Below are 26,780 nucleotides of genomic sequence, written 5' to 3' on the forward strand. Positions count from 1 at the left end.
GCGTGCTATGTCACGAAAAAAGTCTACGCTTAAAATGTTCAAGTCTCTGATAACATTTGTCAGGCATATGGGGTATCGTTTGAAAGCTTAAAATCTGAACTTTTCATAGATAACTATTACTTCTAAATAAAATAACAAAATAAGGCCTGAAACATTTGCGTCGCAAATCAGCGCCACCTAGTGGTTATGTGGTAAAAATATTACTATGACTATAAAAGTCTTAAACCCTTTAACCACCCACAGGCCCTCGAGAAATTAAATAATCGGCATAATATTAACAACTAAAGTTTTGACCCATGGTACTCAACAGGTGGCCCGTGTGATGTTGTCATCGCATAAAAATATTGAATGTGTATGAATTCTGAGTTGTCAATTTTCTAGAGCCTTTACAGTAATTCTCAGTATTGATAAACTACGTGAATAAAGTCTGTAAATATAAATCTGATTATAAGCCACTTTAAATAAAATGAGTGCGCGGTCAGTCTGCATGCACGTGTCGATAACAGTTTGTGCACGTGATTTTAAACATGTACGCGCTGAGTAGCTCTTACACACCTTCTCGTTACTGCCATAGCGCGAATCAACAGAATGTCGGGTGATAAATGAACTCAACTGAGATATATGCTTGTTGCGAACACGGTAATCCTGCAGTAACAAAGTTGAGCACTTTTGGAGCTATTATTGGATATAAATGTCTTATTTTGAAGGGAATGTATCTCTGGTGTGTGTGTGTTTTTTTACTAGGTGGCCAGTGTGACATGACAATCTTTGACAGTGACAACAGAACAGATCACCATCTTTCTATATATGCAAAAAATTGACATTTCTCAATTTACATTTTAATTGTACATTGTCATTTTTGAGAGTGGTATATTCTGCTGCAGTATGTGATATACTTGTAAATATGTGAATCTTTTAAATCAAACAAACAAAAAAACACTGGCCTATATATGATCATTATAATAGTACATCACAGTTTACATTTGTTTAAAGATCCACACTTTTACAAGAATTTTGCTATAAATCTTTATGTAATGTTTTATTTTACTTGCGTTAATTACATGTGTCCATGATATATTAAATAGCATATAGCATAGTCTGCTCACCTTATTAATATAAAAAAAAATATTAAAATATCTATTAATAAAAAAAAAGGAGGAAAAAAAGCATGTGGCCTTCGAGGTTAAAGGGATCCTGCTTTCCTGCCCCCCAGCTTTCCAAAGTTGAGTACCCATGATCTTGACCAACACAAAGGATGTATAGTTTGAAAGCTTAGAAGCTTAGACGCATCAATCATTAGATAATCCACATGAAGCACAATATTACATGTGGCCACCAGGAGATGGCGCCAAGTAAATGACACAAACTCGATTCATCATTGAGTCAAAAGGCACTCATTTTGTGAAATCTCATTACTAAAATCATGTTTTCATGCTATGCAAACCTTTAGTCGTTGTAGTGTGTAATTAGTTCTTATGTACAATTATTATATTTTATTTGCGAGAGGCTTTTGGACACCAGGATAAATTATTTTTGTAATGCTATAACTTTTGATTGCTTTTTCATATAAACACCAAATTTTTTCAGATACAGTTGACATGATTGGGAATAAAGCAAAAGCAGTTTTTCAGAGCCACCTTATTTACACCCAGAGATATATAATGTCAAATATAAAAAAAAAAGTTTGTTTTTCTGCAGTTTCTTAGTATGAGATTCCCAGAATGTATCATAATCATATCATTAAAAAATGGAAAAGTTCTATTTTTACAATGATACCAAAAACATTTTTTTTTGTCGAGTTATAAGCCTTTTTAAGAAATCGGGTTATAATAAATCTTTAAAAACACCTACAGAGTTTAAAGGGTTAAATAGCAGTTAAATAGACAAATCATGTATGAAATGAAAGTTCGCAGGTATGCAACGGTACAGATTATTTTGTTGCCCTTTTTCCACAGTTTGAAAGAATTTCATTAAGACATAAAATACAAGCGTCTCTTTTATGCACCGATAACTGCAGCTGTAAGCCCCAAATAGCTAAAAACTTTATATCTACTTTCACTCTAGGCAGTTATATAAACAAACGAGCCATTTTGTACATGTCTGTGAGCTTGCTTGTTTGAATAATCTAATGTTATATCTTAGATGTCCAGAAAAAAAATGCTGTAAAAATATATAAAATGTTATACATCAGGGGAGGATCTCAGTTTTTAATGACACCTAGATTGAGCTTCTAGTCCACTCAGAGGCCGAGATATTCGATGAAACAATAAGGGTGGTGCATGAACTGAAAATAAGACTGAATGTCTATGGACGAGCACATCTGTGAGGGCTAAAATACACTAGAACGCCACCTACATATAAGATCGGCATTTTGTGACGGAAGAAGATAGATATTTTTTCTAGTACTTGCTGCTATCTAGTGGAATAAAATAAGACTTTTTGGATGGACATAGAATGAACAGAACCATTTATTGTTTTTAGGACAATATAAACAAATTATATTCATCATAAGAATGTAAATGATGTCCAGAAAAAAAATGCTGTAAAAATATATAAAATGTTATACATCAGGGGAGGATCTCAGTTTTTAATGACACCTAGATTGAGCTTCTAGTCCACTCAGAGGCCGAGATATTCGATGAAACAATAAGGGTGGTGCATGAACTGAAAATAAGACTGAATGTCTATGGACGAGCACATCTGTGAGGGCTAAAATACACTAGAACGCCACCTACATATAAGATCGGCATTTTGTGACGGAAGAAGATAGATATTTTTTCTAGTACTTGCTGCTATCTAGTGGAATAAAATAAGACTTTTTGGATGGACATAGAATGAACAGAACCATTTATTGTTTTTAGGACAATATAAACAAATTATATTCATCATAAGAATGTAAATTTAATGTTGAGATTTTTCAACATTATTTATGAACAATTGGAGTCTCTTTATTTTATTTGGGGGGGATTCTGAAAACAATTAGACAATTTTTTGGCAATTAGTCCACAGTAAATGATGAGCTTTTAAATCTGAATGTGAAAAATTGTAAGCGGGAGTCCAAAAATGCTCTAGAATTGAAGAGGTTAATGGGTGAATCTAATGAAATCTGTTGGGTCATATTTCATCCCAAAATCAAAAGAAAGAAAGAATTTTTTTTACATAAAGAAAGCCTAGTTTTCGGACCATTAAATTTTTTTATTGCCATTTTTTGACATTATGTTCATGACAGTTAAGCATATTTTACCCCCAATTCTCCTTACCGCAATGCAACAACAAAAAAAGGATACATTATTTACATTTTAGAATATTTGTTGTTCTGCTTTTATCTATTGCTGATTTCAATAAAAAGCATTACAATATAAATTTCTGTAATACAGTAAACATTACTGTATAACTGCAATGAGAATAATCCCAGAGAATAACAGGAAGTACAAACATACTTAAAACAATTTAAATAGCTGGATGCCTTACGGTGAAAAGAATTAGGGGGGAAATGTGCTTAAATGTCATGAAAATAATTTATTTTCATTTTGGGGTGAAATGTACCCGTGCATTAAACCTTTCACTTTAGTAATTTAATGTTATCAAAACAGAGTACCTAGATGTCTAATGTAGATGTTTCTTCTTTTTCTGTGTAGGTGGATGTCAGGCTGAAAGAAAAGAGGATAGATGCTCTACAAGAGAAAGTATCAGAGCTGAAACAACTTGGTGGTGGCCAGGACACCCCTGCTAAACTACAGGTAAGGCTGAGCTTTTTCAGATTTTCTTAAAACCAAAGATGATCTTCCATGTCTTGTTTAGCTCTTTGATTTGATCCATTAATCTGGATGCCATCTGCAAACTTTTGAAATGGTTACAGGTCGTTGAGACGGACCTCAGAAGGAAGATTGGTAACATTGAAGAGTTATGTGATCAAGCCAAGAGCAACCTTCAAGATTTCTGCTCTCAGAAGAAACAGCTTGAGGACTTTCTCTCTCAAATGTCTGAGTGGTTTAAGAACGTGGAGAGATCTTTGCTGGATTCACCCTGTGGAACAGCTCCAGAAGAAATCTGTAGAGTGAAGGTATAGATAGATCTGTGCTATGTTTACATACAGTACTTTACTGTTCACAATGCAAAGCCAAAGTCTTTTTTAAGGCAAGTCAGTCTACTCATGGCCATCTTTGGAACGCTCCCGGGCAGCTATTTTCTATGGATATAAGTGTCATAAATGTACAGCTTCTATGTACTTGAATGGGAAAAGACGTTTACGCTTAGTCAAGATTATGACCATAGAACATATTTCAAATCAGCAGTAAAGTCTGACAAAAATGGTATTATAAAATGTGCTTCTTTAGCTCAGATTTATTTTTCAGGCTGGCCCGCTAATGGGCATGCGCATTCTCAAGTTGATACTAAAAGGTGATTTGTTCTTTTACCTGTAAGGCAGGACCTTTTTATACATCATCCATATTGGGTGTTCCAATTTCTCCCATTCATTTTAATACAAGTGCTCTGTCTTGGGCTAAACAGTCTTTGGCAAAGCTCCCTACCCAGACCATCCAGAACCTTCATGGAAAATAAGCTCCAAATGGTCAGAAATCGTCATGGATAGGACTTCACAACCACGAGTTCATTAACATGTGACCGCTCACATTTACATATCAAAGATATGTATCATTTTCAATAATAATAATTATTCAGTATTCAGCAACTTGGCTTGCATTATGAATAACAATGTGAACTACACTGGTACACAGAGGTTAGATAATCATAACAGAGCTCATTTACATATAGTAGCCTGAAAGGTACAATCCAGGGTCTGCTGAGTGACTCCAGTCAGGTCTCCTAAGCAACCAAATTGGCCTGGTTGCCTTGGAGGGTAGAGTCACATTGGGTAACCTCCTCGTGGTCGTGATTAGGGGTTCTCGCTCTCAATGTGGCACGTGGTAAGTTGTGTGTCGCGGAGAATAGTATTAGCCTCTGCGATTTAATGCACAGTGAGCCAGGTGATATGATGCATGGGCTGACTATCTCAGAACAGCCACCCGAATTGAGTTGAGTAACCGCGCCACCACGAGGACCTAGTAAGCAGTGGGAATTGGGCATGCCAAATTGTGGAGAAAAGGGGATACAAATAAATAAATATTTCCAAAAATGTGTGATATGTGGGCTGGCATTGCGTGGTGCCACTTTTGTGTAAGCAACCCGACATCATATCAGGGTAATTTCCTAATCCTACCACCCCATCTAATCTCTGTTTTTCTCTTATGTTTTTAGGAGATCCAGAAAGAACTCCAGAACCAGCAGACAAGTATTGACTCAGCCCGGGAGAGTCTGAACACACTCTGCAGAAAATACCCATCAGAGGAACTTGCTGGTTTGGGAACATCTCTGACTGATCTCATCAAGAAATATGAAACAGTCAATCAGCTCTGTGTTAAAAAGCTTGCATCCATGCAGCACGGCCTCCAGCAACACTTCAATGGTCAGAGCTCAGTATCACACATTTCTTTATAGAACTTACACTTTACTTTGATTTATGCACAACATATTGCGTGACAATTGACACGTACGTTTCACCATCTTTGTCTTCATGTCTTTCAGATCTTGTAAAGGAGTTTCATACATGGCTCTCTGGACAGAAAGATATCGTGAGAGAATGCTCTAATCATTCTGGTGACATGAGTGTAGTAGAACGCAAATTACAAAAACTAAAGGTATATCGTCTTTCATAACATCATAGTTTTAAGTTATATTAAAACTGCAATAAAAAGGGGGGCCTGGGTAGCTCAGCAAGTAAAGACACAGACTACCATCCCTGAAGTCGCTAGTTTGAATCCAGGGTGTGCTGAGTGAATCCAGTCAGGCTTCCTAAGCAACCAAATTGGCCCGGTTGCTAGGGTGGGTAGAGTCACCTTGGGTTAACCTCCTCGTGGTCACTATGATGTGGTTCTCGCTCTCGGTGGGGTGCGTGGTGAGTTGTGCGTGGATGCCACAGAGAATAGCATGAGCCTATACACATGCTAGGTCTCCGCGGTAACATGCTCAACAAGCCACGTGATAAGATGCGTGAATTGACTGTCTCAGTCATGGAGGCAAATGAGATTCGTCCTCCGCCACCCAGATTGAGGCAAGTCACTACACCACCACGAGGACTTAGAGCACATTGGGAATTGGGCATTCCAAATTGGGGAGAAAATGGGAGCAATTAAAAATAAAAATAAAAACTGCAATAAAAGAATCGTCCACCACATGTAACCGTAGGTTTTTAGTGCTTATTTGAGTTCACTTAAAGGTGCACGTAGTAATTTTTTTTTGTTTATGTCATCTTGGACCGCTGGATGCAGCATCATTCAAATGTAGTCATTACCGTCAATGTCAAACTCATTGTTAAACTACATTTTGTATTGACATAAAGGAACTTTAAAAGCAGCTTTACAGTAATCCATATGACTTGTGCATTTAATTCAAAATTCTCTTAAAACTGAACGAGTGCTGTTCTGTTGGATCACACATAGCATGTGCTATGCTCGTGATATGCTGCTATTTTTAGCTTTCAGAGCAGCGCGCAATATGTGACCGCTCCACCCGAACAACATCTCAGATATCCACCTTTTTCCTGAACGAAGAAGTGTTACACGATTTGCCTGTTTTCAATTTCCGGTCTCCAGTGTTTTCACCTTCACACTATTCTTAGCAGGTAAAGTATTACGTTTGTAGAAATGGTAAAAAAACGTGGCTCTAAAGCGCCGAAACTTCACAGAGCCGAGATGACCGTTTTTTTCTTTGACAGTTACCCACCTGAGTATGTAGATGACATGAAGCGATTGTCTGAGGCTCGTTACGTTGATATCATTAACTACTTTAGTCGCTATGACAGCCAAAAACGGCACAAATTGAGCGTGAAATTTACTTTTCCCCCAAATAACACTTAAATGGTTGTTGTTCTCCATCTGGATCATTTTGGTTAGTTTTACATTGCGTCTCAAGACCAGAAACAGAAAACAAGCAGTTAGAATCATCATGGCGCCACCCAGTGTTTGCTCAGGAAAACTGTGGATAGATGCTCGATAGTTCGGTTTGCTTCAAACATCCATTGAGAATGGCACCAGAGGAGCATTTCACCAGAATTTGAATGAAAAGTGAATACAATACTTTGAACTAGCCTACAAACAAACACTCAAAAGCCTTCCTGGAGTGTTCTGCCAAAATAAAAGCTTGAGAGTTATTAAGTCGCATCCAGCTTAAGTATTATTTTTATAATGTATAGTTAGAGGCTTGTTCACTCTCACAAAGTGAGGTATAAATATTCTACACTGATTAAGGAAAATACTGCACAATACTAGTATCGGATTGGGATCGGATCAGACGATACAGAGAGTTCAGGAATTGGATCGGGAGATAATTTTTTTTATTGTGCTTAGCAGACACTCTCCATGTAGAATAAAACAGCTTTTATAAGGTTCATGATATGACTGGAGTCTTCATTTCAGTAGTGCTCATGATTTAATAAATATGTTTCAAATTTACTACAAATTTCTTTGGAAGTAAAAGTTCTTTAAAGTGCACCTTTAAAGGAAAATTTCACGCAAAAATAAAAATTCTGTCATCATTTACTCACCCTCATGTCATTGAAAACCCGTATGACTCTATAGTTAGTTTCATTCACCTTTCACTTTCATTGCATATTTCATTTGTTCAGTGAAAGTGAATGGTGACTGAGGCTGTGTCATTTTCCAAAAAGTCAAATGGGCAGTGTTTTTGAAGAAAAAACTTGAATGTGTTTTTGTTTCCATTTGAGCTTTTTTCAGTTGTTTTTCTATGCAAACATGTGTTAGGTGGACGTTTTTGACCGATGCACTGCATTTTGCTGTTTTTCAGCATCTTTCACATGTGTAGCGCCACATTGTTTGGACATTGTGTGAAATTTAAAAGAACTTAAGCTTTTAAAAATGCATCTTATAATCCTGAATTCTGTTATATTTGTTTCGCTGCAGCTAACTTTTTAGTTTGGTTTGAATGGCCCCATTGGGGTTTTGAACAACATTAGGGTGAGTAAATAATGACAGAATTTTAATTTTTGGGTGAACTGTCCCTTTAATTGTGGAGTCATTTCTACATCAGGGAGCTCTGGAGCGGGTGGATGATGGAGACAGCCGCCTAACTCAAGTGTGTACGGAGGGAGAAAAGCTTCTTCTACATCTTCCCAAAGCCAGTGCAGGACAGGTGCAGCAGAACCTCTCATCTATCCAGCAGGACTGGGACAGATACGTGGAGCAGTGTAAACAGAATCAGCAAAACCTGGAGGAGAGCGCCAGTCTGCTCAGCAGGTGAGAACTTAACACCCTATTCACCGCGCTGCATGCTGGGTTAAATATTAGAGTGGCAGATTGTTTGAAACAGCTCCTGGGGATAAACAGCTTTGTGGTGGGGGAGAGAATGCACACTCTGTTCTTCAAAAGAATGATCAATCAAATATGATTTGGCCCAAAATGCTCTAAATTAAATTGGGCTGTGTCTCTGTAGCTTTGAGAACTGTCTGCAGAGGCTGACCCGGTGGTTGGAGAGGATGGATGTGAGGCTGAGCACAGAGCTGCCTGAGGGGAGACACAGCGACCAGGAGAGAGCTTTGCTGGAGCGCGTGGAGGAGTTCCAACATGAAGTGCTTAAAGAGAGGTCAGAATTTGTTATTTAAGTCACCTTGTGTCAGAACATCTAAGAAACCACTGAATGGGTAGATTAACACTCTGCTATTTAGCTAAAACTACAGTATGTGCAAATTCTCTAAACAGTCGCACCTCTTTTGCACCAAGGTTAGAATAATAAAAAAATGTTATTTAGTTTTTATTTCTAAAAATAAAATATGCAATACCTGCATATAAATATATATACACTAATCAGCCACAACATTAAAACCACCTGCCTAATATTGTGTAGGTCCCCTTCATGCCGGCAAAACAGCGCCAAACCGCTTCTCAGAATAGTCTTTTCGTGTACAATTGTACAGAGCGGTTATCTGAGTTACCGTAGACTTTGCCAGTTTGAACCAGTCTGGCCATTCTCTGTTGACGTCTCACATCAACAAGGCGTTTCCAGCCACAGAACTGATGCTCACTGGATATTTGTTGTTTTTGGCACCATTCAGAGTAAATTCTAGAGACTGTTGTGTGTGAAAATCCCAGAAATACTCAAACCAGCCCGTCTGGCATCAACAAACATCCATGCGATTATCTAATCAGCCAATTGTGCGGCAGCAGTGCAGTGCATAAAATCATTCAGATACGGGTCAGGAGCTTCAGTAAATGTTCACATCAACCATCAGAATGGGGAAAATATTTTATCTCAGTGATTGGGACCGTGCCATGATTGTTGGTAAATTCAATATAACATCTTTTAGTATGTGAAATGTTATTTTATTTTATTATATATTGTTTTATACGATTTTAACCACATTATTGATATTTGTAAAATGCACAAATTCCATATAGCCTATTCTATCCATATGATGTCATACTGCATGTGTAATAATAATATGACTTGTCAGTGCTTGACATTTCTTGTCAGCTACACATTTTTACACACAATTTGCAACATTGGAACTTAAAAGTTAAAATACAATTCCACATTTCTACATTGAAGTGCTTGTACTATTTAAAAAAATTAATAAATAAAGCTGTAGGCATATGACCTGCAATCTCTTATTTAACACTGTGGCCATGGGAAAATGAACATTTACAGCAACAGCCAAACATTTCAATTCCGTTTTGTTGAACATGTTAATTTGGGCATTTCTAATTTGCGTTGGATGATAGAGTGCGGCAGAGAGCGCTAAGCGCGTGAGTCGTTGTCATGGTAACCAGATAGATTCTCAGCGAATTACTGCAAAACTAGAATGAAAGTGTTGTAAAATCATTGTGCAGTGCAATAAAATATCTTCCCTTCCCTCCAATCGATATCAGACACGATACCAAGAAGGACGTTGAGGATATTTACTTTAAAAGAAAAAAATCAGTGAGTCTAACAGGGAAACCGGGACATTATAAACCGTACAACCGCTGGAGTCTAACAGCGCTAAACGTACAACCGTGACTGACTTCTGGTCACCCTAGTTTTTTACCTGCTTTGCTTCTCTCCATGATGTACTGTAGTGATTCCCTTCCACTCTTTTTCCACTCTTCCCAAAACTATTTATTTAGACAGAATGTTTTTTTTCTCTCTCATGTGTTGCCTCTTGAGAAAAAAAAATTTGAGAGAGGAAAAAACAATGTAGACAGAAATATTTGTCGGACAATGTAGGCTCAGGAGCGCACCTAAAAAAAAAATTTCACCTAGTGAAATCAAATTGCGGTGGTCTGCTGCATGCTCTGCTATATAGCGCTCTGAACTGACCCGTGAGATTAGAATTGCATGTGAAAACTGCGTTCAGCACAGATTCTGTATGGTTGTTGCCTAATCTGCAAAAAGCGTTTGCGAATAAACAGCTCTTTTAACGAGTTCGCCCTTTATTGTTGATGGTGAGACTGCAGGTTAGATTAGTTTATATGGCTGTCAAGAGTTTTCTGTAATCACAATTAATAATTTTTTATATTATAATAATAATTTGTTGCAATTTGCCTCTTTTTTTATACAGACAGTATAGTAAAAAGTAAAAAGTATGTGAACCCTAGATTTTCCCTACGTGAGCTTATGACTTCTCCACAAGCTTACTCAAGTCAGGAGTAGAGTTAGCTTTTTTGTTATTATTTTAAATAATAATACAAATTTTATTTACATTTTATTAAATTACACTCCCTTTCAATTATTGCTGGTCTAAATAAAAAATCATTTTATTAGAGTAATTTATCCCAATTAATAAGAATAGTAATTTCTTCCATGTACGGTGATGAGAATTTCAAAGGAATAAAGTGCTTAATTGTAATGCAAATAATGTCACATTGCAAAAAAAAATAAAAAACGTTTTAAATTAGGCTTCATTTTCTTTATGCAAAATATTGTGTTTTAGATGATCAAAGATTTTTCTCTTCCTATCCTGCAGAGACTCATTTGAGAGTTTGTGTCAGGAGGCTCAAGCACTGAGTGAAGAAGGTCACGGCAGTGGGGCAGAGGTGCAGGCGTCTGCGCAGTTGCAGTTGCAGCATCAGGCACTACTCAAAGCAGTGAGAGAGAGACTGCGCATATGTCAACTGAGCCTGCAGGAGCAGAAAAACTTTGAGGAGACGTTGCAAAACACATGGGTCTGGCTCAGTGGGGTACAGGAACGACTCACTGCTCTCAACAGCACCAGTGGGAATAAAGAGACTCTGGAGAAGAGACTGGGACTGGTGCAGGTTGGTAAACACAGCCATACCCCCAATATAAACTTTTATAAATATGACTTTTATTACGTTAGGCTTTGAGTAATATTCATTGATGCAGTGCTTGCAATCTAACCATCTTTTTAGATCATTTCAATCTTAAATATTGAAATGATCTCTCTTTTTTTTTTACATATATTGTATTAATCTATTTAGCATATTACCATCAATAGTAATATATATATCTCAACTGTAAATACACTGATCAGCCACAACATTATAACCACTGACAGGTAAAGTGAATAACATTTATTATCTTGTTACAGTGGCACCTGTCTAGGGGTGGGATATATTAGGCAGCAAATAAACAGTCAGTTCATGAATATTATGTGCTGGAAGCAGGACAAATAGGCATCTATTTGTAAGGATCTGAGCGACTTTAACAAGGGCCAAATTGTGATGGCTAGATGACTGGGTCAGAGCATCTCCATAACGGCAGGTCTTCTGGGGTAATCCCAGTATGCAGTGGTTAGTACCTATCAAAAGTCATCCAAGGAAGGACAACCGGTGAACCGGCGACAGGGTCATGGGCCCCCAAGGCTCATTGATGCATGCGGGGATCGAAGGCTAGATCAGGACCCCCCCATCTGAGGGTTGTCCCCCCCTAAAATATCATTAAAATATGTGTATTGTAAATAATATAATGATATATTCTTAAAATAATTGTTTAAGAAATAAAATAATACAAATGCAAACGGGGCAACAACAAAAAAAACCCTTCAAAAATTGCTCTTGAGAATTGTTATGTTTATTGTCCCCCCCAACATTTTGATGACATTTTTGCCCCTGGCTGGCCATGATAAAAAGGTGTCAGAACACACAGTGAATTGCAGCTTGCTGCGTATGGGGCTGCGTAGCCGCAGACAGGTCAGTATGCCCATGCTGACCCTGTCCACTGCCGAAAGCACCTACAATGGGCACGTGAGCTTCAGAACTGGACTATGGAGCAATGGAAGAAGGTTGCCTAGTCTGATGAATCATATTTATTTTAGATCATGTGGACAGCTGGGTGCGTGTGCATTGTTTACCTGTGGAAGGGTTGGCAACAAGATGGACCATGGTAAGAAGGCAGGCCAGCAAAGGCTCTGGGCAATGTTCTGCTGGGAAACCTTGGGTCCTGGCATTCATGTGGATGTTACTGTGTACCACCTAACTAAAGATTGTTGCAGACCAGGTACAGCCCTTCATGGCAATGGTATTCCCTGATGGCAGTGGCCTCTTTCAGCAGGATAATGCTCCTGCCACACTGCACACATTGTTCAGGAATGGTTTGAGGAACATGACAAAGAGTTCAAGGTGTTGACTTGGCCTACAAATTCCCCAGATCTCAATCCGATTGAGCATCTGTGGGATGTGCTGGACCAACAAGTCCGATCCATGGAAGCCCCACCTCGCAAATTACAGGACTTAAAGGATCTGCTGCTAATGTCTTGGTGCCAGATACCACAGGACACCTTCAGAGGTCTTGTGTGCCTCCTCTATAATTGACCTGTAACTTTTTATTTGCCTTGCAAACCCAGGTATTTCCTTTAGTCTTATGCTGTATTAATGCATTTGTTGTGTGTGTGATTTTTCAGGACATCTTGCTGATGAAGGGAGAGGGAGAGGTAAAGCTCAATATGTCAGTAGGGAAAGGAGAGCAGGTACTGAAGAACTGCAGTCGAGATAAACAGGAAGTCATTCGCTCTCAGCTCAAGAGTCTGAAGGATTCCTGGGCAAACATCCTCATGACCGCCATGAGCTGTCACAGGTAGGCTTATATACATAACCTACTGTTCAGCTTGCAACCTGAAGAAAAGGGACTGGTTACTAATGAGGAGAAGTGAAATATAAAGGTTATGTTGTAACACAGAATGTTTTATAAATGTTATCTGGACTTTTGGTCATATAAGAATTCAAATATTGACTTGTTACCACAGTTTTTCCTGTTGCTTGACTAAAATGTGTTGTAGATGAATATGACAGAATAACGTAATACTGTTGTTTTTCTGTGTGATGCAGTCGTTTAGAGTGGACTGTAACTCAGTGGGACAGTTTTCTGGAGAGTAAAGCTCAGCTACAGCAGTGGATGGAGATGGTTGAACAGGAAGTGGGCGTGGCTCTGCCTCAACAGCCCGGACTGAAGGAGAAGGCCTCACTGCTGGAGCGTCTGAAGGCCATTCAGGCAGATGTGGAGGTCCATTCATCAGCACTGACCCTTCTAAATGAGAAAGCCACAGAGCTGTATGAGAAAACAGGAGATCAGACTTTTGCAGAGGGACCAAAAGCAGAGTTTAATTCCCAGTTTACCAACATCACAACAGTCATTAAGGTACAAAATATATAGAGAATTTAAATCTAAATGTCATTTTGTTTTCTTGGTATAACTTAATATGGCATACATTTGAGATTGAGTGCAGTAGATAAACATAAGTGTTACAGTTAATAGCAGATACGGCATAAGAAAATGTCATCTGTTAAAATTCTTAATATGCTTTTAATTATAAGTTTAATTGTACATTATGCATTATTGCATAAATCTAATATTCTCAATCTAACTATTCAGATAAAGTAAAGTGTTTGACATTAAAATGCTGATTACCGCATAAAATAATTTTGAATCGTCCCTCCTTTTCTTTAAAAAAAAGCAAAAATTGTGTTTTCAATGAGCCATTTACTTTTTTGGAGGGTTTAAAGTCAGAAATGTGAAGTTTAAAATTGTATAAAAGCACTTACATTAATTATTCTGTTAAACCTTGTGTATTATTTTAGTTGTAAAGTTTTTAAATAGTTGTTTACGGGATTAAAGTGTTATGACAGTATGTCGTCATGGCAACAAAGTTTTAATATTGGATATAACTTTCCAGAGATAAGGTTAGTAAGTGATTTTATCACACCAAAATCATGTATACACAAATATTGTTTGCATCTTGTGGATATACTTTTGAAACAGCAAGTATTTTAATGTTTACTGACTGGCCACATTCACTTCCATTGTAAGTTTCTTCCATAGCTCGAAATTTATTTTTGTGATAATCAACTTTATGCCACAAATGCTGTCGATTGAGCTCAACTTGTATTGAACGTGGAATAATCTTATAATTTATGTAAATATATGTAAAAAAAAAAAAAAAAAGATAATCATTTGTCATTTTATGATTCAAAAGGGTGCTCACAAGCACCCCTTGCAATGCGAAGTCTGTACTTTTGCAAAGTCTGTACTTGTGCCCAACAGTCCTCACAACACTACGGCATCAAAGTGTGGTCTGATGGCCCCATTTGGGACAGGACCATAGTGTAGCGCTTACCTGCCAAATATACTCAATATGGACCAGAGTGTGTCAATATCAATGACATGTTCTATGCCTTTTTATAGAGTAAAGTACAACAGATGAAAGAGATCGTCAAAGAGCACGAGCAGTACGTGGAGTCAGTGCGTGAACTCAACGACTGGCTCACCTCGGCTAAAGAAGAGCTTCAGCGCTGGTCAGACATGTGTGGAGATGCTGCTTCCGTTCAGAGGAAACTCTCCAAAGTCAGGGTAAGTATATCGGCCATTTTCAGCATAACAATGCGTGACCTTTCTCTTTAATATTGGAAGTTATCTAATCTCCAATTGTTCTGCTGTAGGCGCTGTTAGACTCCAAAAAGCAAGGACGCGAGCGCCTGTCCCGTGTGCAGCATTGCGGTGCTGCCACGCGTGACCAAACGTCCACGATGGGCTGTGAGGTTCTGGAGCGAGAGGAAGCAGGGCTGCTGTCGGCCTGGGAACAGTGGGAACGAGGAGCCAAAAATGTGTGCTCCGGTCTAGAGGGGGTTCTGGGTCAGATGGCAAACTCGGAGCAGGAGTTCAACAGTTTAGCCACACAGCTGGAGCAGGACCTACAGGAGTTTAGCTGCAAGCTGCATGAGTGGCGGGACAAATTACAGAAGGTGGAGGATATGACATCCAGTGAAGAGGCTGTACAGGGCTGGCAGATAGCAAAGGTAATGCCTATGGAACAAAACAACAAATATATTGTCATGTTGGCAGTAAAATTAGTGAGCATCTTTAGTTGCCTGTTTTTTATCGAATTATGTGGATAGCTGGATGAACGCTAAAGTAAAGCCAACAGTGGAAAATAACAAATTTGGATCCCACTTTGGTGTTTAGGTGTTTTTAACTACTATGTACTAACATTAAAATACATACAATACAATGTACTTATTGTGTAACTACACGTTGTTCTACAAAATTCTCACAAGGTTCACATTTGCTCACATGAGGTGCGGGTAGGGTTAAGGTTGGGTATAGGGTTAGGGGTTAATACTGTAGTTGTAGTACTGATGTAATTAAATTCAGGTACTTTAAATGTGAGTACAATCCAACAACACATTTATATTGCCATGTTGACAGTGAAAGTATACACTTAGGGTGCTTTCGCACTTGGTTCGATTGCTTGGACTGAACCCCAGTTCGTTTCCTCCCCCTCCCGCTGGCTGCACTGGTCTCTGTTCACATTTTATTTGGGTTCGAACCACGGTGCAATTATGTCATCAACGTGAGTACAAGCGGCAGCTGTTTACCACTGTATCTAGGTAACAACTCAAGAAGACGTCACTGTGTTCTCCCAATTTGGATTGCCCAATTCCCACTACTTACTAGGTCCTCGTGGTGGTGCGGTTACTCACCTCAGTCCGGATGGCGTAGGAAATTCTCAGTTGCCTCCACTTCTGAGTGCATCTTATCACGTGGCTCGTTGTGCATGACACCGCGGAGACTCCCAGCATGTGGAGGCTCATGCTACACACCACGATCCATGCACAACTTACCACACGCCCCATTGAGATCGAGAACCCTTAATCACTACCACGAGGAGGCTACCCCATGTGACTCTACCCTCCCTAGCAACCAGGCCAATTTGGTTGCTTAGGAAACCTGGCTGGAGTCACTCAGCACACCCTGGATTCGAACTCGCAACTCCAGGGGTGGTAGTCAGCGTCATTACTCGCTGAGCTACTCAGGCCCCCGTGATAATTGAAGTATTAAATTTTGTCTCTTTGGATTTACCACAAAAACCTGCCATGCACAGAACAACAATTGTGTTTGTCTCCCATGGATGCGTTGAATGTGCAATGATGTGATGAATAATATTGTTTGTCTACCGCGAGCACGCGGATGCATTGGAGGAGATGTAAACAATGTAAGCTGCTCTCTGAAGGCGGTGTATTTGGACCTCGAGCCTGCTAAGACGTGAATTATATGTCATCACAAGTGGTTCACTTCTGTGATTTGGTATGATTTTGTTCAAATAAGCAGTGAACCATTCTGGAATTCACTTGAGAATTACACCCCAGACCACCGTTTCAAGTGGACTCGGGTGCAGTTGCTGAGTGCGCACCAGAGTTTGGAAAACAGCGTTCAAGTTATCCAAACAAACCAAACTTCGTTATTCGACCCCCGGGTGCGCACCAAAAATGCTAGTGTGAACTAGCCTTTAGTGAGCATCTTCTATTGTTCTTTTAATTATCAGTTTTTCAAAAAAACATTCAGCAATGGGACAAAACTGAACTAATCAGCAATTTGCCACATATCTTTTAGTTTATAAATAAATATTAACATAAATTGTTTTTGGTTATGTCATATCATTTCTCTTGGCTAATTTCCTTAGCTCTTTATTTTTAAAACTGTTATCTTCCGTCAAAGTGAAGTCAGATGTGTCCAGTGTTTCTCTACAACTCTGGTGTCCTTCTTTCCAGAAGATTGTAATGCAAGGGTTTAAATTGATTCTGAAGTGAGCAGCTTCACTGCAGGCACGCAAGACAGGAATAACGCAGGCTGCTTATGTTAGTCTGGGGGATTGTCGCTGATTAGGACTCTGCAAGTTTAAACCTCCGTGGCAGCAAAGCGCTGTTATCAATGCGTGGCTGTACACTTAAAAGGGTTTTCTGACGCATCATGTTAATATTTTCACCGGACATTGTGTCTGACAATGTTTGAATTTATCAGACATTAGGATATGTTAACTGACAAAAAATGGTAATTACCAGCCAACGGATGGTAATATGGTGTGTGTGTGTATATATATATATATATATATATATATATATATATATATATATATAACATACTGCTTTTCTTAATTTTTAATAAGTGATGTAAATTGTTTTTTATAACTCAGGACACTCTGGAAGCACTGCTGAATGTGGAGCCCATGTCAGAAAATATAAAGTCTCAGCTGAATGATCTGTGCCGCTTCTCTAGAGATCTGGGAGCTCAATCTGAGAGAGTGTCCACCCTCATCAAAGAGTACAACAGGTAATAATGCTTTTTAAATATAGTTTTGGATTTGGCAAAAAGTCTGAATACATAGTACATAGTCTCACTGAAACTGACCTTTGACTGTCGGCAGTAAGTCTCGTTCATTCTGCAAATCATTCTGGCCATGAACCACACAAGAATTTTTCTAAAACCAGGGACTAAAAGCATTTCAAGGGATGAAAAGTAACCAAAAATGGGAACTAAATCCCTTTCAATTGTTCCATTTACATTTTTTTAAATGGTTCATAACTGGTTAATTGTGTTCCGATTATTTTTTTTCATTAAATCAAAGATGAAAGGATTTATCACAGAAAATGTTCAGAATACGGCACTACCTGTTGCTTGAAAAAAAAAAAAAAATTGGTTAGTAAAATATTCGCATGTGCTTTGATTCTGAAGGAAACCGCTAGTTTAAAAAATAAATAAATCATTCAACCCACGCAAGGTGACGTTCAGTCCAAAAGTGCCTATGCAGTGTGCGCATGCATGCAGGAGAGGGAGATTTAGGCTATTCATTGATTTTAGGTGGCCAAATTAATATTTTCAATATTTTATATCCCATTACAAAGTCATTTGTTTCTATAATCTATTTACTTATTAGTCTAAAAAAGCAGTGTAGTGCATTACATTTTAAATTCTTGTAATCAGATTGCAGTTACTGACTTTCAATTAATTTAATTAAGTTTAAGTACATTATAGGGTTATGCTTATTTATGATATACTACTTATGTAGAATACATGAATTATGCCCCTTTAATGAGTCATTGTGAAGGAGAAATGTGAGGTGCTGAGTGTAGACTCTCTTTTGAATTTGTTGAGCGGAAAAGTGTTTTAGATCTGGCAACATGGCAACTTGTATATCACCCACCTTTAGCACAGCGTACTGTCGTTTTAAAAAGAATGTAATAACCGTTGTTTTATTTCGTTCTAACCGGTAACTATTTGGAAAGGAGGCTGCGGGAACGCCGGAACCGTAATGAAAAAATACTGGTTCTTCTCAGAACAAACCAAAATAGTCCCTGTTTAAAACCACCAACCACAGCTCACCTTTTACATGATATTAGCAACTAAACAACAACAGAGGAGCTAGCAGAAAGTTACAGTGTTGGACATGGTGTCAGTCTTGTACAAATCCCAGCAGAGAAAACAGAGTCTGTAAATCACTCTTCTTCAACGCTGTTGTTTAGTTGCAGTAATTCAGAATGTCTCTCTCTCTGTAGTCTTAGTCTCCAGGCATCTCGAGAGTGCCAAGGGAAGGAGAAGCTTCTGGAGCAGAGGTTCCGTGCTGCTTTTCGAGACTTCCAGCAGTGGCTGGTTAATGCCAAAATCAACACAGCCAAATGTTTTGATGTTCCTCAGAATCTCGCCGAGGCATCATCTAGCCTGCAGAAGATCCAGGTAGCATTTTTATTGAATTATAGAGTTTCCCACTCGATTCAAAATTTTAGAACTACAGTAAAACACAATTCATTGCATTTCTGAAGTGGAAGAGTTTGTTATTGCAGGAGTTTCTGAGTGACCGAGAGCAGGGCCATGGCAAACTGAACACCGTGGCAGCCAGTGGAGAGCTACTGATGGGCATCACTGCTAAAGAGAGAGTGGAGTCTGTCAGAGGCAAAATCAACACAACCAGAGAAGACTGGAAAACACTGATGACAAACCTGCACCAAAGAGAGAACGCCTTACAGGTGTCTGCCACTGACTTAATCACAATCAAATCATTCACATCTCTAGTAGAGCAACTGTGTGTCGTATATAGTTTGTGTTGTTGTACTTTTGACTTTCTTTTCATAATATGATTTTACATGGGCAAAGCAAGTTTATTTATATGGTACATTTCAGACATAGTGGTAATTCAGTGTGCATTGCATAAGCATAATAAAATATAATATATATAATAATATATAAAGATGTTTTGTATATACAAGTATAAAAATGTAGTTGAATTATATTATAATATTTAAAAAGAATTATAAGAGAATCATTTTTAAATAAAAAGAACAAAGTTGAATGAAGGTGCAAGTATAGTTTGTATTTAAAAGTTAATGTGCTGTACATAAGCATAATAGAAATCTTATTAAATATTATTATTTGAATTATAATAATTGTGTTTAAGTTTAGCTCAAATAATGATTATATACAAGTATAAAAATGTAATTAAACTATATTAAAATGTATTAAAATCATTGAAGTTCAGAGGTTAATTAAGAAGAAATAATATAAAATGCTATTATAGCTCATAATAATATTTGTATGATTTGTATTATGCTAATATTCTTATATAGCTCAAGTACTGTAATTATTATACATAAGTATACAAGCATAAGTTGTAATTAAATTGTAGTAAATATTAAAATCAGTTCAGAAGTGAATTAAAATGTATTAAAATGAGACATGAGAGGAAAATGGATGATAAAAGAAACCTGTAATAATCTTGGAATGAAGGTAAATGTATAGTTTGTATATTAAAATCAATGTGCTGTACATATGCATAATAGAAAGAATTAAAAATATTATTAGATTGTAAGAGAACTTCTAACAAGGCAGTTCAGGTCAATCACTTTTAATGTTTTTCACAATGTCACACAGACAGCTTCAACGATATACAACACAGCACTGAGCCTTCAGCTTCACACATATCTGTCTGTCTCTCTCTCTCTCGGAGGCTCTGTGGCTGCTGTCTTATGCCGCTCTCCCCGTGCTCACTGAAATTAGAGACAGGTGTTAGACATAATTTAGCTCAGGTGCAAGTGCCCTTACCGCTTCCTCTCCCGGACGGGCGCTTGACCACGCCCCCGCTGCCACATAGATAAATTATAATCATATTTTATTTGATTGGCTCAAAAAATGATTATGTGCATTTATATACAGCGTATACATAATTAAATATAAACAAATATTAAAATGATTTTCAATCAAGTTCAGAAGAAAATGTATGAAAAAATTTAATTATATATATATTTGTCATTATCTGATGTCACTTGCGATTGTATTATTTACATAAACTGTATGAATGTCGAGCTAAGCAAATCTGTCTTGTGTTTGTATTGTGTCTTCTTACTCTGAATTTACCGTCATTGATTGTTTTTTCCAGAATCTTCAGGCTCAGATGAGAGACTTTGAAACGAGTGTGGAGCCGCTCCAGGATTGGTTGAATGAAACCGAGGAAGCTGTGCAGGAGAGCAGCAGTCGACTGCATGATCTCACAGCTAAGAAACGGGAACTGCACAGGTTACAGGTGTAGTACAGCATAATCAAATCCACCTTTATTCACAGCCATTACTAGGAGAGCCATTCAAAAGCATCATTACGGCGAATCTGAGTAGCAGCGTTTGTACGCTTCATGCTTATTTCTGAATTTATCTTTATTTTACACTGTATTTTGATATTGTGGATGAAACTAAATATTCTACATAAGTATTTAAATTATGTTTTTAAAAAAAATACTTGCCTCTATATGTCATTTTTTATATAATTTTTTAAATTATTGTGCTGATAGTCAAAAGTCTGCTTCTTTGAAACTACATATTATGTATGTAGATATTTATGAAATCAAAACATATACATTTTTATTATGATTATATTTAATATAATACAATTATTATTTTGCATGAATTATCTTTTAAAAATCAACCATGGTTGCCATAGTTTCCACAAGAATAGTTACTACAGTTGTTTTTTTAAATAAACCTAAAATGAAAAATAACCCTAAATAACCATTTTTATTCATTAATGAATCATAAATAAATCAAATAATTATATAAAAAAATATAGGATCTCCTTATAACAGTATAAGATACTCTCAGTATCGTTCTGTCATTGTTTAATGTCAATGTCAAATTTTGCAGATGTTAAAATTTGTATTTGAATTATAAGTAATTATAAATAAAAATGTAAAAATGTTTTGAAGTGTTATTAGGTGTCTAAATGGATCTGTAATGATCTATAAACTGTGCATGAGGTTCACATCATTATCAAGTAAATCCAAGACGGCTGCATCATGTCATGCTTTAATCTTTAATCTGCATCTCTGTCAGACTCATGTTCACATTGCTTGTCCCTAGACTTTATAGCATCTGTCTGCTGCCATGCTGCTTTATTAACCATCTAGAGTGACTAACACAGTGTCTGTGTGTGTTTGTGCAATGCGGCCTGTCCTGTGCTAACGTGCTTGTGCTTTCACAGTCTCTGCTAGAGGAGTTAGCCTCTAAGGAGTCTCAGCTGAGCAGGTTGAGGGAGAAGGCCCAGCAGCTGTGGGACGGACACACAGCCGGAAAGGGCTTTGTGCACCGTGTCTCGCAGCTCTCAGCTCAGTTCCTAGCTTTAAACAACCTGACCAAGGTAACGTCCTGCCTGTCTGTCCCTGTGCTGCAGGGTGCGCCAAACTAGGTGTACACTAGGGTTATGTTCGAAACCTTAAGAATGCTGTCGTATCATGCAGTATCCAAGTCCGAATCCAGGTCTAAAAGAACATTTTTCATCTTGAAACTTTGTATATAGTTATTATGCTTATGCACAATTGAGCGATTACAGAATACATTGTTTATGATGTTCTTTTCACATTGTATTTAAGTTTCACATTTTTCTTTCAGTTAGTCAATTGTCATTGTAATGTAAGTTGGTATTTTTACAGCCTAAATAATAATAATCAAAAAAATGATTTGGAATAATTACCCTTAACTGATAAATATAAATATAACAAAAAAACTCTAAATTGCTATCCTTTTAACACATTTACTGTTTCAATTAACCCTTAAATGCATTAGTGTTTAGCCAAACATTATTACATAATTGGGTCTTTAGTGACCCGGCACGAACATGGATCACAAATGGATCTACAACGTGCCCAGATCAAATTTTCCAAACATTTTCAAGACAATTATTAAATAATAGAATAGAATATATTCTGATATATTTTTTTGTTTTATGTTTTGTATATCAAAGAGATGATGCAACAAATCTGAAACAGGTTTCGTTACTTCCACACTGAAATTTCATGAGACGCAACCGGCTCAAACACATATTGAGCTACACATAACACATAAGCTTCACAGATCTACAGCCATGGCTAAAAGTATTGGCAGTGACATAAATGTTGTGTTTCACAACGTTTTCTGCTTCAGTTGTTGTGGTGTTGATTCACATTGTTTCTAGATTATTGAGTGATCAGATGCATTTTAAATAATTGCAAAAAGCTTCATTGGCCAAAAAGAATTATCTTCATCACAAAACCCAAATTTCCCCAGTTTTTGGTCAGGGAAGAAGTGCTTCCAATCATTGTGTTCTTGTTTGCAATGGTTACCTCTAAAGAAAGACGTGCAGCCATCATTGCTTTGCATCAAAATGGCCTCACATGCAAGGAAATTGCTCCAAAGAATATTGCACCTGAAAGAACCATTTACCGGATCATCAAGAACTTCAAGGAGAGAGGTTCAACTGCAGTGAAGAAGGCTTCAGGATGTCCCAGAGTGTCCAGCAAGCACCAGGACCGTCTCCTCCTGAGGAGTCAGCAACGGAATCGTGTCACCACCAGTGCAGAGCTTGCTCAATATTGGCAGCAGGTTGGTGTGAGTGCATCTGCACGCACAGTGAGGCGAAGACTTTTGGACAATGGCCTGGTGTCAAGAAGGGCAGCAAAGAAGCCACTTCTCTCTAAGAAAAACATCAAGGACAGACTGAAATTCTGCAGGAAGTACAAGGATTGGACAGCAGAAGACTGGTGCAAAGTTATTTTCTCTGATGAAGCCCCCTTACGACTGTTTGGGACATCTGGAAAATCGATAGTAGAAAAGGTGAAGCGATACCATGACTCCTGTGTCGTGCCAACAGTGAAGCATCCTGAGACCATCCATGTGTGAGGTTGCTTTCCATCACAGGGAGTGGGCTCTCTCACAATTCTGCCCAAAAACACTTCTATGAATAAAGTATGGTATTAAACGTCCTGCAAGAGCAACTTCTCCCAACGATCCAGGAACAATTTGGTGATGATCCGTGCATTTTCCAGCATGATGGAGCACCATGTCACAAGGCAAGAGTGATAATGAAGTGGCTCGGAGATCATTACATTGAAATTTTGAATCCGTGGCCAGGCAACTCCCCGGATCTTAATCCCATAGAGAACCTGTGGTCAATCCTCAAAAGGCAAATGGACAGGCAGAAGCCCACAAATTGTGATCAACTCCGAGCACTAATAAGGCAAGAATGGATCGCCATCAGTCAGGATTTGGCCCAGAAGCTGATATCCAGCATGTCAGAATGAATTGCAGAGGTTATGAAGAACAAGAGTCAACACTGTAAATATTGACTCGTTGCATATATTGAATGTTTTTGCCAATAAAAGCCTTTAAAACGTGAAATGCTTGTCATTGTTTTCCAGTATACCATAGAAACATGTGAAAATATAATCTACAAATACTGAAGCAGCAAACTTTGCAAAACACAAAATTGATGTCACTGCCAATACTTTTGGACACGGCTGTATTAATTCAGTCAGTTTTTAATCTAAATAGATGCACAACTAATATGATTTCAGTAGTACACCCAAATGACAATAGCCAAACTCGTTGTTAATGTGTTACACTTGTTTAATTTACTTCCACGTTGCTTCATCAAATAGCAATAGTAATAAATAGCATGTATAATATGTATGTGTACACGCAAATGGAATACTGATAATTCGCCATTCTCACATGATATAAATTCAAATTCAACATGATATAATTGCCATTTGTATGAATATAGTTCTTATTTTTCTTGTAACATAAAACAAATGAATAGATCCTGTGATAATAAACTTAGATTCCTGGGTCCCGGGTTACTAAAGACCTGAGGTATGCATTAAAGGGTTAAGATGCTTCCCCTACTTCCCCTACTGAATAATTAATTACTAAACTGTATGTGATAATCATGTAAGGAAATGTCTGTTATTGAGTCACTTTATCAAGTGGTTATTTACAGTATTTGAATATGTTGTATTATCCAATAGGAAAAAGCATCTCGTATCGACCGTATCGTGTCCGAACATCAGCTGTTCTCTCAGGGCCTGAAGGAGCTGCAGAATTGGGTCGCTGATACGAGTCATATGCTGCAAACCTACTGCACACCAACCGCTGACAAGAACATTCTGGACAGCAGAATGATCAAACTCGAGGTGAGGAATATTGCTGACTATATTAATACTCTAATTATTTTGTAAGGCCATTAAATCAGGGCACACTTGTTGAATTACACAAGCAATTTGGTCATTTGGCATCAGTGTAGCATGCAACAGTTTTGTTTGAAAAAAATATTATGCAGTATACATTACATGCTGTGAAGTATGCAGTAAGCACTATGCTAGTATTTCATTGTAATGATGCTGGAAATGTCAGGCAGAGCATGATAATGTGAAGAACCCAAGTGCAGTGTTTATTTACATCAACATGAAATCCAGAAAACATATACATTAACTAAACTAAACTAGACTTGACATGACATGACATGACTTAAATACACTGACATGGGTAACAAGTAAACAAAACAACCAATCACAAGACTGAACTAATAAGAAGACAATGAACCAATGACATAAGACTGATAATGAGATAACAAGACAAGGAACCAATGAAAACAAGACACATGAACATGGAGGGGAACAGGTTATCACATGACCAGGGACACATGAGGAAACAGGAAATCACATGACATGAAACCACATGATCTGAACAGGAACAGAAACAGGAACTAAACTTAAAAATAAAAGTCATGAACATAAGAACAAAACACATAAACGTGACATCCATGCCAAACACAGCTACTATATTTGACTTATATCAGGGTTCATGACCCTTAGCATGCAGTTTACCTGTAACAAGTGGTCAGACCTGGTTGCTCTTTTTGTTCCCCAGGCTTTGCTGACAGCACGTCAAGAGAAGGAGATCCAGATGAAAATGCTGCTGACGAGAGGAGAGTCTGTGCAGAGAAACACTTCAGCTGAGGGTGTACCGCTGGTGCGCAAACAAATGGAAGACCTCAAATATGCCTGGGATGGACTGCTGTCTGCATCTATTCAATGCAAAAGGTCAATGAGTTGTTATTATAAGCGGTAAATGGACCGAATGTAATATATACCTGACCAAATACTACTTATACTTTGATTGAATGCAAAATGAAACATGTATCTACATCCTTAAAGCATGGTCACATTCACCTCTGCATGGAGAAATTCCACGGGCGAAGCAGGCATGAGCAGATGTTGAGCACGCGTGAAACCAGAAAAAAAATTAACTGCCAAGTAGCCTCTTTTTAATGCTGCACTTTATACTCTGGTAGGGTGAAGTTAAAGGGATAGTACACTATAAAATGAAAATTCTCTCATCATTTACTTACCCTCATGCCATTCCAGATGTTTATGACTTTCTTCTAATGAACACAAACAAAATTCTTTAATAGAATATCTCAGCTCTGTTGGTCCTTATAATGCAAGTGAATGGTGACTAAAACTTTGAAGCTCCAAAAATCACATAAGAGTAATCCATAGAACTCCAGTGGTTAAATCAATGTCTTCTGAAGCAACATGATAGGTGTTGGTGAGAAACAGATCAATATTTAGGTCCTTTTTTTTAACCATAAATCTCCACTTTCACTTTCAAAATGCAAAAGTCTGTGAAAGTGGAGAATTATAGTAAAAAAGGACTTAAATATTGATCTGTTTCTCACCAAAACCTATCATGTTGCTTCAGAAGACATGGATTAAACCACTGGATCACTTTTATGCTGCCTTTATGTGCTTTTTGAGCTCCAAAGTTTTGGTCACCATTCACTTGCATTGCATGGACCAACAGAGCTGAAATATTAAACTAAAAACCTTTGTTTATATTCTACAGTAGAATGAAAGTCATACACATCTGGGATGGCATGAGGGTGAGTAAACGATGAGAGAATTTTCATTTTTGGGTGAACTATTCTTTTAATATATATATGCGTGGCCTTAATGTGAAACATTCATTGGTGCATGTTAATCCAACAACAACAACAACAAAAAAAGGGTTTTCTTTGTAATTTTCATAAAAACTTGCTCCGCCTATGAAATGACTCCTTTTTTGGCTGACATCACATTGGCTGTTTCAGTCAGAAATATGTCACATAATGCATGAAAACTAGGTTGTGAAAAGTTTTTCTTCTTG

General features: G+C 37.8%; 1 protein-coding gene across 1 annotated transcript in view; it reads left to right on the top strand.

The window, feature by feature from the left end:
- Positions 1 to 26,780, top strand: part of LOC127657239 (nesprin-1-like) — a 173,120-nt gene that overhangs the window by 71,925 nt on the left and 74,415 nt on the right. The window contains 18 exon segments of the mRNA XM_052145940.1: positions 3,639 to 3,740; positions 3,860 to 4,063; positions 5,260 to 5,467; positions 5,587 to 5,699; positions 8,107 to 8,312; positions 8,509 to 8,658; positions 11,018 to 11,309; positions 12,914 to 13,086; positions 13,338 to 13,647; positions 14,692 to 14,856; positions 14,946 to 15,302; positions 17,477 to 17,613; positions 18,837 to 19,014; positions 19,122 to 19,304; positions 20,711 to 20,854; positions 21,802 to 21,957; positions 24,602 to 24,766; positions 25,503 to 25,675. Coding sequence (XP_052001900.1) covers positions 3,639 to 3,740; positions 3,860 to 4,063; positions 5,260 to 5,467; positions 5,587 to 5,699; positions 8,107 to 8,312; positions 8,509 to 8,658; positions 11,018 to 11,309; positions 12,914 to 13,086; positions 13,338 to 13,647; positions 14,692 to 14,856; positions 14,946 to 15,302; positions 17,477 to 17,613; positions 18,837 to 19,014; positions 19,122 to 19,304; positions 20,711 to 20,854; positions 21,802 to 21,957; positions 24,602 to 24,766; positions 25,503 to 25,675 — 3,416 coding nt within the window.

The sequence above is a fragment of the Xyrauchen texanus genome, chromosome 16 (assembly GCF_025860055.1).
Source record: "Xyrauchen texanus isolate HMW12.3.18 chromosome 16, RBS_HiC_50CHRs, whole genome shotgun sequence".
Classification (NCBI taxonomy): domain Eukaryota; kingdom Metazoa; phylum Chordata; class Actinopteri; order Cypriniformes; family Catostomidae; genus Xyrauchen; species Xyrauchen texanus.